The sequence below is a fragment of the Ptychodera flava genome, chromosome 7 (genome assembly GCF_041260155.1).
Source record: "Ptychodera flava strain L36383 chromosome 7, AS_Pfla_20210202, whole genome shotgun sequence".
NCBI lineage: Eukaryota > Metazoa > Hemichordata > Enteropneusta > Ptychoderidae > Ptychodera > Ptychodera flava.
The window spans coordinates 44,648,520-44,667,331 of NC_091934.1; the positions used below are offsets into that span (position 1 = coordinate 44,648,520).

Genomic DNA, 18,812 nt, shown 5'->3' on the forward strand with positions numbered 1-18,812 from the left:
CTTATCACACCGATTGCAACAACTGACTAAATTGTCAAGAATCAGTTCATGCTGGACTGTCAAGAGTTGTACTGTAGTTTTCTCAGTTTTGTCTTTTCACATGGATTGCAACCACTGACTTAATGGTCAAGATTCAGTTCATGATGGATTGTGTTTACGTTTGAACTATCAACAGTTGCACTGTATTATTCCATGTTTTGTCTTATCACACCGATTGCAACCACTGACTTAATGGTCAAGATTCAGTTCATGATGGATTGTGTTTAAATTTGAACTGTCAACATTTACACTGTATTATTCCACGTTTTATCTTAGCAAACCGATTGCAACCACTGACTAAATGATCAAGAATCAGTTCTTGATGGATTGTGTTTACGTTTGAACTGTCAACATTTACACTGTATTATTCCAAGTTTTGTCTTAGCACACCGATTGCAACCACTGACTAAATGGTCAAGAATCAGTTTACGATGTATAGTGTATTTGTGTAAACTGTCAAGAGTTAAACTGTACTTTTCCCAGTTTTGTCTTTTCACATTGATTGTAACCACTGACTAAATGGTCAAGAATCAGTTCATAATTGAGTGTGTTTCTATTTAATGTATCGAGAATTGCACTATTTACGGTCAATCGACCAAAAGGTTTCTATTTTATGCTGTATTTCCCAGTTTTTGTCGCAGAATATTAGCACACTTATTTGCAAGTACGTAAAATACTAGTCCGAATCGGTTGGAATATGTTTGGAATGTACAGGAGAGTGTACATAATGTACCATTTATTTACTCAATACCAACAAAGATAAGACGTAGTTAACGCCGAGGATGAATATATTAATTTATGTGTATTAATGTAGATATGTTCAATACATTTTACTACAATATCTAGTTTGAAGCCTGTTCATTTTTTCAACCATTTTTAAAGACTCAGTGTTCTTCGTTCCTGCAAGGCTAGTCTTCTCAATTTTTAGCTCTCGGAATTGATTGAGCTTAGATAAGATAAAGCTTTAAAAGTGTTTGTTGACTTGTTACACGAGATGATACACTATATTCTTAGTAAAGTCCATACAAAACCATGTTTGATATTTTTCTGCACTTGTTTTCTTCACCCACACCTGACTAGAACTAATTTCTGAAAACTGCGTTTATCAGACTTATAGAGGTTAAAAGACAATTATAGATGCAAATAATTTAAGTGTATTACCAAATGCCATTGATTCACCATTATAAAGATGACATTCGTTTCTGCTTGTTCAGTACAAGACACAATGGCAATGGCAATGGCAGCCCGTCCATTTCCTGCCGAATATTTCACCACTTTTTGACCTTTTTGTGATGATCTTTGTGTCTCAAAGTACGAGACTACACACAGGGTGGTACATAGTTTGCTTATTTCCTTGACTTGCGATAAGGAATGCAAAAACAGTCATCACATTGTTATTTTCTTGGCATTTTTACAAAGACTCTATTTCGTAAAAGGGTATATCGAAAAAGGGTAGTCTTGGAACTATCGTCTATCTCAAGAAAAGGGGCAAGATTTCTTTATTTCATTAATGTTTTACAAACGAACATTTTAGAAATATATATCATAGCACATTTTCATAGCTTTATCAGCAACTCTTAATGTTTTACAAACGAACATTTTAGAAATATATATCATAGCACAATTTCATAGCTTTATCAGCGACTCAATGGTTTCCTCATACAACCTGATAGTAAGTTTGAGAGGAGTGGATCATTAATTTTCGTTGAAAACAAATGACAATGCTTTAGTCTAATCATGATTGACGGTTAAAGTTCATTGAGAATAAGCAGTATTTCCCTACATTGTAAACATAAAATGAATCGGAAAATGGCATTTTTATCATGTTTTTACTATATTTGCCGCTGCTCAAAACAATAAAATTCGAAAATGAAGTATAGTGACTGTAAATGTTCTGTTTTGAATGAGGCTGTTAGAAAGGTTCAAGAGAACAAACTGACTTCTTTAAATCTAAATTAAATGAACGAGTTGAACCAGTACTTCCGTTGCCATTCACCCACTTGCGGAGCGAGATGTCCCGGAATAAGTTAAATTGATGATTCCAAGATTATGATGCTGCCAGTGTACAAGAAGCTTTTATCCATGCAGACGACAACTACGAACTCTATTGACGTCGTGCATATTTATCGTATACGGCTAATTCCATGAAAATATTAAAATTGAATGTTGGAATAAATTTATGGGCGTCAGAATAGAATAAGAATCTTTGTAAATATACGTGAGACAAGTTGTTTTAAACTTTTCTTTGGGCCATTTAGCCTTGCAATTGGTTTGGATATAGACGTGATCTTTTGGCCGGAAAATCTTAATCTTTTCCATTCAAATGTTAGGGTTTACAAAATGCTATACCATGACATTGGATATAGACGTGATCTTTTTGCCAGAAAATCTTAATCTTTTCCATTCAAATTGTTAGGGTTTACAAAATGCTATACCATGACACTGTACCACCACCGATGATCAAATACTTTCAACGTTAATGTTTGAGAACCATTGCACTTTTGTCTGTAAATGTGAAACCCGTCTAATGGTTATGATTTATATTTAGAAAATAAAGGTACCTGAATTCACAATATCATTTTCTCTGTTTTCCTTTATTCTCTTTATAACACACCTTTATAATCAAAAACTGTAGAATCACATAATGTCAAAACGAAAATCATTGTCTTTTCACATTATTCTTTGATTTTGAATAGATCAACTTTTAGTGAATTTGTCATTCTCGCTGAGTCTTTTAGTTAAAGTTGAAGTCGAAATCATCACATTTCAGAGAGTTAAGGAGTGATGTTTTACCCTTCCGGGGGCTGAACCACTGCTTTGAGTGTGGACTTTGCTCACATTTTCAACACAGGGCTCACTTTTAAACAAGGGCAGTCAGATAATCACCCTAAAGTGTACAGCCATCAAATTCTGTGAAAACAAAATACGCAAAGAGAAGCAAGGAAGAAATTCTGTGAGTTTCCGGTATTGGTTGACAGATATGCTATGGAGATTTAGTATCCAGCCCGACATTTGTAGATAACAATTTTGAGGGCAGTGGAAGCATATAGAAGAGCCTGTAAGTTCAACCTTTTCACATTGCCGTTAACATCACCTACAGCTTCAAATTTAGCAAAGACAGACACCTAAGGGATCGGTACTCCATACTTGCCATAGACCAATATAGTGCACTTTGTACTATTGCCTGTGTGTGCAATATCTATTTACCATACCTATCACGCCTTTACTTTTGATAACGATTGTCCGGTAGCGTTATGACCCTAAGGTCGTACTGCTAGGATAAAGGTCGTAGTTCAGATGTCTTTTGTATTTTTCTACAAGTTTTTATACCCCTCATTCTGATATTTCCTATATTTTAAATCCATCCTACCAGTGAATATCATGTTTCCTGAAAATTTGCGAAACTAAAATTGGGTAAGTCACATGACTTAATTGGGCCATGACCTCTTATCCGATTCGACCTCGTCAGGTGGGACCTACGCCATAGCATAGACTACCCAGTAGGTCGACGTGAACTATCCAAACGGAGTTACAAGCTGATCAAGTCCCCTCCTTGTACCGGAGCTTTCTTGAAAGGAACAAAGTGTTGACATATAACTATCGATACGAAATTTTCGAGTCACGGTAGCGTTATTCCACCTGTGTTCTCAAATGACTGGTTTTATTACCGGGTATAAAACTTCAGTGAAGGTAGGTACAATATGCATTATAGTGGAAGTCAAAACATATCAGGACCGTGTAATATAATCGTACATAACTTCCTTGACATAAATGTTCCAATTAGCATCATAGTGATAATTTTAGTCCTACTAGCATGTATTGTATGACTTAAATAGCAAGGATTTATGAAACGTACAGGGTGTGATACCTATACTTGGATAACCTTGAAAGACAGATTAAATATTAAATCATTCTATACACACGTAAAGATACCCTCCGTCAACAACATTTTGATTTGAAATCCAGCAAGTGCGCTTGTTTGTATGTATAAAAACACTTGTAAAGAATACATAATTGAAATTCTGTGACTATAGAGGAGCTGATTATTATTAGTTTATCTCTGAGCAAATTGACTAACTTATAACTTTCAAAGTAGAACAATAGACCAAAATCACATAAGTAGTCAATGTCAACTACTACGAATACTAGAATCAGCGATTGAGAGCTGCCCCTTTAGGTTATATGTTGGTATACAAGCATGCATGGGACTGTTTCTGTGTGAAGATTTGGCTTACATATTGGCATAACTTTCATACGGCTCATATTTGACTTTGAACTTCATGTTAGTATAATCAAAGGGTATGTGATTGTTTAACAGCCCAAATTTTTTATCAAAGAGTATGTGCTGATATTGCGACTATCGAACTGAACTGCAAATCCTGGCATTGGGTCTGTATGAATAAAGCATTTTAATCAGAGATAGTGCTATGATACCGTGTTTTGTCCACGGTACATATATCACGTTATTGACAGAACTTAATATGTAGGCACTCTCCACTATACACATTGCCCTCTGACTTTCAAGGGTATCATGTAGCATGTCTCCTTCCAATTCTTTCCCGATTTTTTCTGTCTAAACGTATCGTTCCGCTATGGAGAGTATATCGTGAATTCTCAGTGGAATCTAAGAACAATGACTCCATGTCATCGACCCTTACCCCTTTCTTTGTAATGGAACCTAAGGTGTCAGAGCTATTTATAAACCTGCCACCACAAGACAGTACAGTTAAACATGGGCTCTAGGCAAGGCAAAACATCATGCGTTGGTTTACAATTGTGGGTTATAGTATGTTCCATTTTCGTGTAATACGTTAAACCGTGTATATTTATAATAGTTATAATTTGATGATCTTTTCTGGGCGATATTTTTACTTCACAAGTGCCTTTGCGCCATAATCAGGCAAGTGTGTGTTCTTTATGTCTGTTGTTAATGTAATAGGTCTCATACATTATGGTGTGCATGGTCATACAAATCTTTTCATCGGACGACAATTTACCGGGAGAAATTTGCCACACGGGCGCTGAAAACGAGTACCGACAGAGCTTGGTGTTTGTTGATGGTGTAAAACGATGCTGTGATACCTGTCGAAAAGGTAAGAAACAAAACTTGCATACTTTATGCCGTCATGTGTAGGGTCAGTTTCACACAGCCCGGTTTAGCCCGGTTTAAAGGGAGGGAGTAGTCGGAACTGCGCGTACCAGCCAGTATGTGTGTATGACGGATACATGGACCACTAAAACTGGCCATTCAAGAGTGCATATATTGTGAAAATTGACAGAAAACAGTACCAAACTTATTAGTTATGCATAAATTACAACGATTTTACATGATTTTGAACTTAATAAAGATCGAATACAAAACAATTATCACAAAATGAGTCGAAGTCTCTTCTGATGGTGTAGTAAAGCAACCACAGCAAACTGAACATTACAGCATAAACCCGTTTTAGGGTCTATGATTACAGCCAGCATCGCTTTCCACCATAAGGAGACTGTAGAGCGTTTGAGACATATTTCAACAGAATGCCTTTTGATACTTCAAAACAAATTCAAGCGCTCTATGTAACTCGTGCTTTCAAGATCAAAATAATAGGACTTTTTGGATACCAATCTCGTTTTTGTGTGCATAAAACTATCAAAGCCCTGAATAAAAGACTCGAGATCGAAAAAAAAGACATAAAAATTATCAATTTGAAAGAAGGTTGCCTGAGAGTGACATTATTATCGAAGGTCAATACAAATCAACCCTTCATTGGAACACTGTAATCATTAACCCTTTGAGCGCCAAAGTCAATTTTTGTCACCTTAAGAACATATAATCCAGTCAGTTTTTTTCAGATTTTTTGCCAAAATTTTGATAACAAACTGTACATAATGAAATGTGATGTCAATTTGGTCCAAAAGTATCAAATAATTTCAGAAAAATTCATAAGAATTAGCAAATTGTGGCAGTAAAATTTCGGTGGGAAAAAGTACAGCACTCAAAGGGTTTGTTATATGGTATATTTGAAATCTGAATCACACTAGGTTTTATTTACAACATATTAGCATTGAAAAGTGCGCAGCCGAAAAGTAAGATCTGCTTTGTACAGAATTATCTTAAAAGGTTCCTTAAACTTGACCCTTGCAGGAGATTACATGAAGAAAGTGTGTGATATTGACAAACCGCACACCACGACGTGTATTCGATGTCATTATGGAACGTACACAGACCTTCCAAATCTAAGAGAAAGTTGTATGCCACTTGTTCGTTGTGACTACGCCAAACACATGGTGGTGAAAATTCCAGGTTCCAGAATCAGAAATTACGTGTGTGAGTGTCAGCCTGGGTTCTACGAACTAAAGAGTAGAATTTGCAAGCAGTGGACAGAATGTCCCAGGGGAAACGGTGTTTTGATACCAGGTAACCAGTTGGTGCATTTTACTTGTTAACTCCTTTATAGTGAGAGGGTTAGGTTGAGCTACAGTGAATCTGCGACACTCAATGTATATTCGCCATCAAGGCAAAATTCTAGATTTATGGTGTCATAAATATGAAATAGTTCTAATGCAATTTTTGGAACGCCTTGAGTTTGTTTTGTTTTGTGTTTTGTTTTTTTTCATAATATTTTATAACGGATTCAAGAGTGCAGCATAAATATCTATTCTAGTGTATGAAGAAATAACTTCATACTTTTAAAAAGAGATGAACAGTGATGGCTAAACAGATGCACATTGTGTCTCATTTAATCACACACTTTGCCTTTAATCAAATTACTGTTTTAATGTACGGTGTTCAAGTGCTATGATTAGAGCCTCTTCTATGTTTTTGTAACTAACACGTGCTTTTCTGAGACCAGTGCCTGTAGTATGTTTTTCAAATCAATGATAAAACGCTTCAATGTCTTGGTTATCAACACAGTTTGTGCTGACAATATTTTAAAATATGCATGCTGTAATGAAATCTATTGTACATGTATACATGTAAAGATACACATTGTTAAATAAGTAGAGTAATAGGTGCGGTCAGATACATTTTACTCAGCGCACAAATTCAAATACACCCTCATCCACTCTGCACCTGCTATGCTTGACTATCTAAAATTGGTGTATATTTTCGCTTCCTGAAGGTAACTCGACCAGTGACATCGTCTGCCACGTCTGTCCAAGGGGAACATTTGCGAATGAGTTTGATAAAACACCAAAATGTCTGGAACACACAAAGTAAGATTTATATTTGTCGAATGCAGTGGAAAACTTGTGATCTCTTTTCGCTATAACTCCTGGCGATTCTGGAATTACAAATTTTGATCTTTTGATCATTCTTATGCGATTGTCAAATTCATTAGGAATATCAAGAAATGTTTGCCCTCATTTGAATCAACGGGAACCGGGTATCAGCATAAACTTTGTCTTTGTGTATCGTTATGTTTTCAGTTGTGAAAGTCAAGGCTTGTTGACGTTGAAGAATGGGACATCTGTATCAGATGCGATCTGTCAGTCACCGACATTAACGACGCCATCCCCAGGTATGTGTTTGTGTACTTAAGTCTTATCTCCGCCAAAAAAAATCCCGCCTTACCCTTTCCTTATCTTAGATTTTATTGGCGTTCACAAACACCTCTGGATAGAGCGGGAGAACCTAAAAATAAAGCTTCTTTCCTTATCAGATCCGCCGAGTTCCCACTTCCCGTCATGCTCCCCTGCCAAAATCAAAATGGCTACAACCAAATCTTATCGTGGTACGTTTTAATTTCTGTACCGTGAAGTACTTAAAACTAACCTAAGTCACATGTAAACTTTGACTTTAAATATGCATATGATTTAACGTTATCATAGTAATGGTCAGAACGGGAAGTTTTCCAATGGTTTCTTAATTATGAAAAGTTGCGGCTGCTTCTTTAAGTAACTGTATTTTACAGTATAAGAACATAATGCTCTTGTGTTCATTATGTACTCTGTACGTTTGTATAAAAGCATACCTTTTTGTGAAATGCTTCAAAGTGGTGATCCACCAGTTTATTTTGTAAAGTTGTTGTCATAATTTAAGGATGATATTGTTCTGAAGTATATATATTTTACTTACAAGATTTCAGAATACTTATGAACATTCATTTTACAGCGCGAAAGTTAATAATTACATATTTTAATGAAAAGAATATAAATGAATAATATGGGATGGTGTTTTAACTCCCCTTTCTCATCAAGTCGTGTGACTGTCTTTGGAGACTTCCATCCAATGGTGGAAGTTTGGTCACAAATTTAAACTCATGAGATCAAGTAATTTCCTATACATTGACTTGTCTTTTCCTCGTACCATTTACATTGAAAGCATTTATACTTGTACAGTTCATTAAAATAAATAAATAAATAAATAAATAAATAAATAAATAAATAAATGTCAGTTAATTTTCCTTAAGTTCAAATTATTCTATTTTGTCTCAGGAAAGTTCCATAAACACGGAACATATGTGACATTCATTGTGTTTTCCAGCCCCTACACCAACCATGACAATTTGCAGTCAAAATATGTTTCATTGCCTCCGACATTAGGTAATATTTCTCAAGTCTCTGCCAATACTTCTCATTCTATGGTGTTTGTGGATGCTGCGTACAGTGTGTAAAATAAATCAGACAATCTAACGATACTTGAACAATATAGCGAATCAGACAATAATTTTACGAGATAGATTATTATATTCGTTTTTCTAATTTGAAACAAACTTCTAACCAATATTGATTATAGAAATCACTTTATTGCAGTAAAGCGATATTTGTACATTTAATGTCGTTATGCAATAAGTTGGCTTAATTATAAACATTTTCTTACTGACGAAAAGACGTATCAAAACACTTCATATAATTATGAAGTGTTTTAGGCCTGTATATTTCGTTATCATTTCTGATCGTTGGAATCACCTCATATTGTGGTCTTGGCTCCCAAATCATTGAAATATTGTCATTTTATTCTTGAGGAGGGAGATACCCAAAAATTATAAGCTTTGTCAGTTTCACTATAATGACATATGCTGGTGCTAGAGGCTTGTAGACAAAAAATGGTTTGACATATTGATATATTTTACATCGAATTATCCCTCATCCTATCATTTTAATGGTTAAATCTCATCTTATCATTTCAATGGTTAAATAGATCATTTTATGCTATTGTTTACTGTTACTGGTACACTCGATTATTTTGTCAAGTTCATCTTCTGATATTATTAGCATGATATATTATTGGTAATGTAATCTATCTATTTTTAGAAATCCCGTCATCCAGCTCAGTACTCCCTCTGAAGACTCATGATTCAAGCAAATTAACAATGACAACATTGGTGCTGGTTGTCTGCATCTTGGCTGTCATCATTACTGTGACTATTGTCATTGCATTTGTTCGTTGGCGATCATCTGGCTCCTCCGGTAGGTTCTGCTTTGTACATTTGAAGCACAGACCCTCTCCAGAAATAATACATAAAAACGAAATCAGCAATTTTAGATGAGAATACATACGCATATCAAAACGATAATGACTGCTATTTTTCCTCGCTAATCGCAATGCGAGATGATTTATGTAGAGATATTGCGCACCCAGTGAATTAAACATGGCTGCTAGCGGAGAAGACAAGGTTTCACGAAAATTCTTAGGATGACAGCGTTGCTAGTGGGCGGCGATATATTTAAATTCCGCTTACGATAAACATAATCATCAAAGCTCTTAAAGGTATACAGTAACCTGTAATCTAAATATACCCATATTGGTATTCAAAATGCCCATGTGAGGGCGCTGTTTTTAAAAAGTGGCCACCCGCTTAAAATCTGTGATTGGTTAGATTTTCTCTTTCCATGGTAACTGTGGCAAAATTTGAACAGGTGACAGTATACCTTTAAAACTACCACAGGTACTATTTTTATGTTTTTACAATATTTATTTGCAACTTTGAACTATGAAGATCGAATTCATTGTTGACTACAGTATCGGTGATATTTGTTTGAAACCTTTGTACTGAGTGCCAATGAAGAATGTGTATCTGCGATATATCGCACGTGGCGTAGAGGCAGTTTTCACATTTTCATGCCGATGGTTCTATCTGTACTCAGGAAACACACAGCAGCATTCGAAATTAACTCAGGAGACTTCAGACTCTGAACTGTATACTTGCCCTCGAAGTGACGCCAGTATTGCAGGAACAGATTATTTACCAGTGGGTGCTGAAGCGTCAACGTAAGTAATTTAAGCCACAATACTTTTATATTATCAGTGAATAATAACGATGATGATGATGTTGATGATGATGATGATGATGATGATGATGATGATGATGATGATGGTAGTGTTTGTGCTGTTGTTATTTGTGTTGTTGTTGTTGTTGTTTGTTGTTGTTTTAAGCATCACCGGAAGAGCCCCCAATCACGGCTCAATCAATGACTGGTGTCGACCTTGATACTTTTAACACGATTGGAACTAATTTGGGATAATTGGATGGTGAAGTAATGTCGAATAAATCTACAAATGTTATCTCATCTGCTTTTCTTTTTATATTTCACACTTGTTTTTTATGAGTAATTTACGATATTGCAACATTCAGCTATATGGCACCTTAAACTTTTGAGAAATTTGCAAAATATGAAAATTAAATTATCCCAAATTAGTTCCAATCGTGTTTCTTTTGTAATGCTTGAATAAAGCTCATGATGTACATATTCGGATCAGAGAGAAGACAGAAATAATATGGAACAAATTGAACTGATGTGAATAGAAGAAACTAGCCTTTGTCATATCCCTGTTTGTTGTAGTTATCCTCCGATGGAACCCCTCTCGAAGCTGTCACGGAAATTCGGTCACGCCAGGACCAGCGAAGGAACCGACTGGTACGAATCGGGATATCCGACATCCAGCAAGCCAGTTCAGTTCGGATGTATTAAACATGCCAAGACCCACTCAATGGAACAGTCTCAATGAATCTTCTGACACAACACTTCGACGTGACCAGTCAGGCTTTCCTCACGATCCATTTCAAGGTAAATGCTTTTTTCCTTATACCGGCAATCTAGTACTAACTTACAGATTACTACTTTTGGCTGCGCATTACAATTCTAAAGCACCGTACTTGTGAATTGTATTTGAATAACTGAAATACAACTCTGCCTACACGAATGTTGAGAATCTATATGACTGATTACTCATTTTTCTATGCCATAGCACTGTCAATGACCAATTTGAAATGATCAGTGCGTTCAATAAGATATTTTGAGGAACTTTAATAACAGTAACATAACTTTGAAGTTTGCTCTATTGCAGATTCAAGTTCATTATTCGGACTCTCAGAAGCTGGTAGTCATCCAAGTAGGACGACGCAGGCCGACCTTGGTAAGTATGTTGTGAGCAATCATTGTGCTTTTTTTAAATATGTCTTTGTTTACAGACCTATTATGAGCATGTAAACTAGAATCTAAGGCGTCACCATTAACGATGTCTGTAACATGACATGGGAAACATAACATTCCAGTCGAGAACCTTTTATTTTCTCGATTTCATTTCCATGATTGTGATCCATAGAAAATAAAATTCGTTAACTCCATACGCTAAAGCGCAAAAACATGACATAATGCTAAAGCGATAGACGCTCGGATTTTTGGAAACGTTAAATCTTATAATTTTTTATCGTTGTGATTGTTGCCGGTTGCCTTTGGCAGTCAGTTCCATAATTGTGTTTTATTCCAGCTAATTAGAACACACCTACCCATCATTAAAAGTATGATGTAATATTGTTTGCATAAAACTAAAATCAAAAACTTTCTGGCGAAGATTAAATCATAGACAGTATATATATGTGGTAACTTGTCGTGGATGTGTGTCTTTTATATACAAATCTAAAGTGATGTGAGCGTGCTTTCGACGTTAATTGTTTGAATAATTATTCATGAATTTTCAAGGATTGCTAATCAAGGACGGCTACAAAGATACTTAGTGATTGAGTTATCGGAATCCGTCAGTATTCTCCAATATCATCTCGCTTTTTCTGACTGATCATGGAACAAAGATCAAAATCGGGATTTTTTATTATAAAATACCCGACCGTTTCCGTCATCTAATTTTAACGCTCAGTCCAAGAATGTCGATTTCATCTTGGAAGCATGTGGAAAGACGTAGCACCTATGTACATCCACCGTCTTTTTTTACAGCATGGGTATTTTTCTGTACCAAGATATGGTATTTCTATGGATCATAAGACTTTGAATTCTTATGGAGGCAAAAATAAGAGCTCCTCCCATCTTGATACATTCCACCCACGGCTTCCAATTTTTCTTGCGTCTACAATCCATTTACATTTTTATCTCTTGATGATATTGATGAAATTTTACGACCAAATATACATATCTTGTCTTTCAGGACGAATTCTCCGCACTGGTGATGATGGCATGCCTGCATCCGGATCTGATTACCCGCTGAAAGATAGGCATGTACACAGACAAGCTGAACAACCCCAATCACAAACGTTGCAATAACATCAAAACAAAAGAAGGGTATTACTTAAGCAAGGTGACGGTGTACCATTATATTTTGACCATTCCACAATATATGCAAGAGCAATAGCCAGTGCATATATGTCGTGAAATGGATAGTTCGTATGTGATGACAAAGTTTCGTGCATGGTAATGTTTGGCATCAGGTAAAATAACAAAGTCAAATAAACAAACCAACAGGAAGATTCATACTACCAACACTTCTGCTTTACCCTTGAGGGCGTCCTATTCTTCATTCAGACCACATTCTCATACTGATGTCGCGCGCACTCAGCCACGTCAATTTATCACTGCTCTTCATCCCGGTGGTGTCACTCTGAGAAAACATGGGCATCCATGCTCGTTCCACAAAATTTAAAGATACCCCTAATCTGGGATTTTTCAACAAAAAAGACCGCTCATTTTGAGAAATATGGGAGAAAATACGACCCCAAAAAGACCCCTTACTTACAAAATCAAGGAGAGGGAGATGTAACCTAGGGTCAGTTCAATGCTGAATTATGATATTGTTTTCACATAAATTAACACATCAGAGTCTGAAAGAAACTGTTAACTTAGGAACAGGAGCGTCAAATTCATAAAATTTTAAAACATACACAACAGATTAAATAGCCAGAACAAACCAACCTATTTAGGGGGAGCTGGAATCGTACCGCAGGATAGGTCCAAAACGGGATTTCGAATCAGAGTTTTAAACCACATCAAAGCATGCCCATTTCTCCCGACAGTGACACCACCGGGCCGGGCTCTTCATTTGCATGTCAACAACAGCTGCAAATTGCGAAATAACCGTGAAATACCCTAAAATCATTGAAGTAGCATAAGAATTGCTGGAAATTGGTTACAACAGAGTTCAGAGTAAGAGATCCTCTGAGTTCACAGATTTGATCATTCAGTCAATTTTGTTGAATCCGTAATCACTGTACGGTCACAATAAGCTTTATCGAACCGTACTTACTCCCCGAGTGTACCCAAGTGTATTACAAACTACGCCGCCTCTTTTCACACTGACGTATATTCCACGTGAATTTATCGTATAATACTGTGCCTACTGTCAGCCTCGAATTATTAATCTTTGCTACCTCTTCTCCGTCCAAACCCTGGCTACCAAATTTACGAAAATAAAGATTTTTTTTCTATTTTAATCGTAGGCCTTGTTGTAATTGCGCGTTTTCTTTTTCCTTTACACAGAATTCTCTCATTTTCATTTTTGGATAATTTCTGTACATACTTTTGAACTTTTTGTATTTTATGCAAAGTGTCATCATTTTCATAATCTAATATATGGCCATTGCTTCACAAATTTACGTGACGTTATATTTATCTATAATTCTTTGAATGTCTTTTATCGTGATCTTTTTCATGATTTCTATATATGGTTATCTCAAAAATGTTTAACGATTATACCTTTTCTTGTTATTTTATCACTATAGATTATTTCACGTGATGGCATTAGTAAAATTAAACAAATAAAGTTCATGCCCTGTAATTTTTCATGAATTAAAGATATCTTTCAAATTGATATGTACGCTTGTGAGATTTTAAGAGGGTAAAATGGGTTATATTTACGTATGTTGGATTCTATCGGTCCATGTAGAAGCGGTTGTGCGAACTTTCGAACCCGGGATTATTGTGATTTTGTTCGCATAAAAATTCCGTTGGACCCCCCCCCCCCCCCTCTTAAAAGAAAAAACAACAAAAACTGCAATCAGAATTTTGGAGTTCAGTTTAGTGTAAGTATGATGTAAATGAAAATGGTTTCAGCGACACTTTTATTCATTTACATCATACTTACACTAAACTGAACTCCAAAATTCTGCATGTGTTTAGGGGTGGATCATTTGATATCCTTGGGGTGGCTTGAGAGATTTGTTTGAAAAAGATTCCGACGTGAAGTTACCTCTCAAAAATCCAGCCAAGAATGGTAAAAAAAACAAAAAAAAATATGCCAGCAGATATGAATTAAAAAATAATGCACCGACAGTTACTTTAAGTTTTCACTTAAAATTTTCGGCACACTCTCCGGGCACCCCATTAATTTGAATTTTGGCGTGCCCTTCGGGCACACAACTTTGATAATATCTTTCACTGTCTACGCGCCCTTTGTGCACCTTATTTTTATAACATTTCGCACCCTTTGGTCACAAAATATACATAACAAACATCTGAATTCATTTCATTAATGCCCTTGTCTGATTGATATTTTAACCCATACTTTTGCTGCTGTTGTTTTACATGTACCCAGTGTTTCAATTTGAAACACGAAGTAGCATAATTCATTTGTTGTGTTTCTGCTACAGTTTCTCATCCTCAGACCTGAAAATATCTTGAATACTCTATACAGATTGTCCACATGGCTTGCACTGTATATACCCTCTCCATTGGTTGTTTTTTCAGTTATGTGCCAGGCTTAGGCCGAGAAAAAAATTGTGCTGTTCCGATAACCCGACCTACCCTAGTTTTTAAAGCTACGTAAACACGGAAGTAAAAACAAAGAAAGAGAAAACCCGTAGAATGATGCGTTCATTATTTTGGCATTTGATTTTTGCTTGAACTAGGACGTCTTTTATGTTTTATTCCTTTTATATGTTTGATACGTTTTTCTAGAAATGTTGTGGCCAGTGTTTGATCGCCCTGAACCCCTGAAAAATGCATACAAAAAAATCTCCGCCGAACTACCTACCCACCCTATTTTTGAAAACCATGTTATCGGAACAACTTATCGGCACAGTTTTTTGGGTTTTGTTTTTCTTTCTTTCCTTATCATGACTTGTCAATAATGGGATTTGTTGTACATAAAGTGGTTCTCGCACATACCCCAATATTGAATGTTTCTATAACTACTTTTTTTTCAGTGTCCAACAAATTTAAGCAAAACATTTGTGATGCAATGTGACTATGGTTGGACAAGAGTGTAAGAACTTAGCATAAAAACAGACCTACTTAACATGACATAATATTCTTAATTTATGATTTATTTTGTCTTTCAAAGCATGTTATAGGATACATCAATTAACATCAAAATAGAAGCAGTATTCCAAAATGAATAACCAATGTATCACACCAACTTTTCAAACTTTAGAAATCCCAAAAACTTCTATTGCATACGCACAATGCATTTCTTTGCATTAATGTGCATTTCCTTCAATTAACCAGTAAAAATGTCTATTGAATATTCACTTGTCTCTGTTGACAAAGCAATGGTTGGAAATCATTTCGTGGAAATCATTTCGTGTTTAATACATTTTGAGTCTTCATGAAAACTCTGTAAAAATCACTCAAAATGGCCACCGAATAACAACATTTTAATATGTAATTTTACAGTTTTCTGTATCATAAGGGAAAACCCCTCCCCAAGTAATCAGATTCATTGTGTCATGTCAGTATTCAACTACATCCATGCATTTGCAGCCTTTCAAATCCTTAGTCGGTTTCTACTACATGCCGTTAGCCTACTACCTAGAACAAATTTAATCACTGACAGTGGTAGTGGTTTTCTTACACTGAGACCTCAATGACATCTTATAAGTCTCAAACAGAATTTTGCTGTAGTAAAAGATGCTTCTGTTTTCTTTCCAACTTTCCAGCATTCTGAAGCAGATTCTGTTGGCCTATAGTTCCATGGAAACTTTGTGTTGATTTACATTGCTTTCCTTATTCGGTTTTGTCATACCATATGAAGAAAAGCATCTTAACATAAAGAACAGCAAATATTGTGCGTATGCGCGCTAAGAAAAGGAAGAGTCCTCTGAGAGGGGAAGTGAATAAAAAGATGCTAGAAAACATAATTCCAGGTGAAACAGAGGGGAAACAATGCCCCAGAGTCAATCTTCCAAGTCCCCACCTCCCGAGGATATCAAATAGTCCATCACTCAGGTTTTAATGCCAATGATTCAATGATTCTTTATCCACAGTTTAATGCAGCCAACAGGGATAACCTGTTGAAATTTAGTAGAAGCGAGAGGCACATTCTCGAATTGTGGTGACAGGCTAGGACAAATGCATCGTCTTTAATTTTCTCTTAAAATTAAAGTTTGTTCAGAATACCAAAGAATGTATATTTGTCTTGCCAAGTGGTTAGAATTCTTCGAAATTAGTTGTTTGCCGCCTTAATCTGCATTGATCAAAAAGTTGTCACCAGAGAGAGGGGGAGGACAGACAGACAGAAAGACAGACAGACAGACATAGAAAGAGACAGAGTGGAGAGACAAATACAGAGAGAGGGGTGAAAGCACCTTTGCCAATAAAACTGTGACTACAATACGGCATTGAGGTATGGTTACACCGACCAATTCTAAATGTAATATCACATACAGTTCATTCGACTCTTCCGTAAAAAGTGGAATATAAAATCAACAAAATATTTTTTGATTTTTTATCAGCCACTTCTCGAAGTAATCTTAACTTCACAAAATCTTCACAAGGATACGTAAATGGCCAGACAATAGTCCCTTATTTTTAACTTAATAATTCATGATTTCGAAGCAATAACGTGCACGTTTTTGACTGCGTGCTGTAATATCGTACCACGAGCCTAATGCTAGGCGACCCGGTGGAAGTCACCAAAAGTCATGACGTCATTGTATACAGTCGATAGGAGGCGGCTGAGAGGTCACAGCTATGAATGGCTGACTTCGCGACAAACTCTCTTGACCATGACGTCATGGTTTTGGCTCGTTCAACCAGATCCTTTTATATACGACAGAGGGGTGTTCGCCGTGTACCTAACTATGGGCGAATGTGCCTGGTACTGGGCCAGGCCGTGTCAGAACAGCAAGCAGTGAAAAAAGTATACAGTATTGCATTTCGAAATCATGATTTGTCAATAATTTGATTATAAAATAAGAGATTACTTCCTAGCTATTTACGAATATCTGTCTGAGGACCGATAATTTATATCGATTATTGCCATAGCATCGAGTTACTCTTACACAAGCGAATGATGCAATCTTTGTCGATCAGAAAAGCTACAAGCTATCAAATCTAAAAAATTACACTGTTCTATAAACGTTCTGAGCTGGTCTCAAAAGTCTCCACCAAAACAAATATTATTTGTAGAAATTAAATACTGCCTAAGAAAAGGTTCATCGAATACGGAGTAGAAAATTCCTTTGGCTTTCCAGGCATACATCAAATGAAAAAGTCATTGGAGAATGTGGCTGCTTGCATATTTACTTTACTGGGTTAAACTGACAGAAATGTCCTGTGAACATCTTCCAAACAAGCTTATGCTTGAAATCCCAGATGGGCAACGTGTTTTTTCTATTTCCTGTACAGTATAATCTTTATTCATATAGGTTCGGATGTATGTTGGTGGCTCAAAAAGGGTCAGTAATATTGGGTTATTTGTTTCTTTTGTACTTAATGTTGCATGGTCACCCTTGATGTTTATCATTTCGAAATGTGTAGCTTTAAAGTTACCTTACGGAAAGTTTGAGCGAAAATTAAAGTTGGCAAAAATGCGCGCATTTGACCACTCTGAATAGCCGAAGCTGGTTGTTTATCAGTTTTGTGCATTGCCAGTATTATTGCAGGTTTTTCAATTGTCACCGACGCGAAGTACTGTTTCTATAACAGCTCATAAGGTAGACTTGGTTGAAGTCGGTGGTTTATAAAAATAAAATCATTTGCATTAGTTTCTCTTGTGTCTCTCTTAAAACCACCACCGTATTTTTTTCTTATCCTGGTTTGATAGCTCTGCTGGTTGACAGAATTGTCCCCGAGGCTGTCTTTTGCACAGTTTGAGCGATATATTTATTGCTTCCCTTCGATAAAAGTTTGTGTGCGATATGTGATAGTGAGCGTACGAGAGTGAGTGCTTCACGAACTCTACAGCGTGTGGAGGGGTCACAGTCAGAGAAATTGTAACAACTTAGCTCGGTTATTGAACCAATCTTTTTGAGATTGGAAATTTTGGCCGATTTGTCTGTTGCTTCTCCGCTATTGAACGCGTTACCTTTGAGTCTGCGCAGTAGTGAGTTAGTTTCTGTCGGATTCACCCGGGAGAAACTCCCCTGTATAGCGTTCACACCACTCATCGCATTCACCCAACTCGCGTTTCACATGAAAACATAACACAAACAATCGCGTTCACCCCACTCAAACGTTCACAAATCACAGATTTGACCAAGCTTACTCATAAGGTAAAATACATATTACCTATGCAGCGGTAAGCTCGTTGGTATTGTCCAGCGACGTATGTATTTCTTGATTTGCATAAAGATCACCTTTTGTAAGGTCGTGCCAAGAATTCGACCCGATCCCTTTTT

General features: G+C 36.3%; 1 protein-coding gene across 2 annotated transcripts; it reads left to right on the plus strand.

Annotated features, from left to right (window-relative positions):
- The first annotated feature begins 3,520 nt into the window (after positions 1-3,520).
- On the plus strand, positions 3,521-14,009 carry LOC139137652 (tumor necrosis factor receptor superfamily member 5-like). 2 transcript variants are annotated; one of them, XM_070705854.1, is made up of 10 exons: positions 3,521-3,729; positions 4,979-5,132; positions 6,170-6,442; positions 7,149-7,242; positions 7,456-7,547; positions 9,283-9,438; positions 10,117-10,240; positions 10,813-11,037; positions 11,318-11,386; positions 12,410-14,005. In XM_070705854.1, the coding sequence occupies exons 1-8, from the start codon at positions 3,691-3,693 to the stop codon at positions 10,976-10,978; spliced, it is 1,098 nt and encodes a 365-aa protein (XP_070561955.1). In that variant the 5' UTR covers positions 3,521-3,690; the 3' UTR covers positions 10,979-11,037; positions 11,318-11,386; positions 12,410-14,005. The 2 variants fall into 2 exon arrangements, with proteins under 2 accessions (XP_070561955.1, XP_070561954.1); XM_070705853.1 differs by lacking the exon at positions 3,521-3,729 and adding an exon at positions 4,756-4,825 and having other exon boundaries at positions 12,410-14,009.
- The last annotated feature ends 4,803 nt before the right edge of the window (positions 14,010-18,812 follow it).

What these genes read in the sequence shown, in the direction of transcription:
- LOC139137652 (XM_070705853.1), top strand. Translation starts at nt 4,772, where the DNA reads ATGGGCTCTAGGCAAGGCAAAACATCATGCGTTGGTTTACAATTGTGG. An exon ending in ATTAACGACGCCATCCCCAG is followed by an intron (nt 7,548 to 9,282) that starts GTATGTGTTTGT and finishes ATCTATTTTTAG; the next exon opens with AAATCCCGTCATCCAGCTCA. An exon ending in GTGGGTGCTGAAGCGTCAAC is followed by an intron (nt 10,241 to 10,812) that starts GTAAGTAATTTA and finishes TGTTTGTTGTAG; the next exon opens with TTATCCTCCGATGGAACCCC.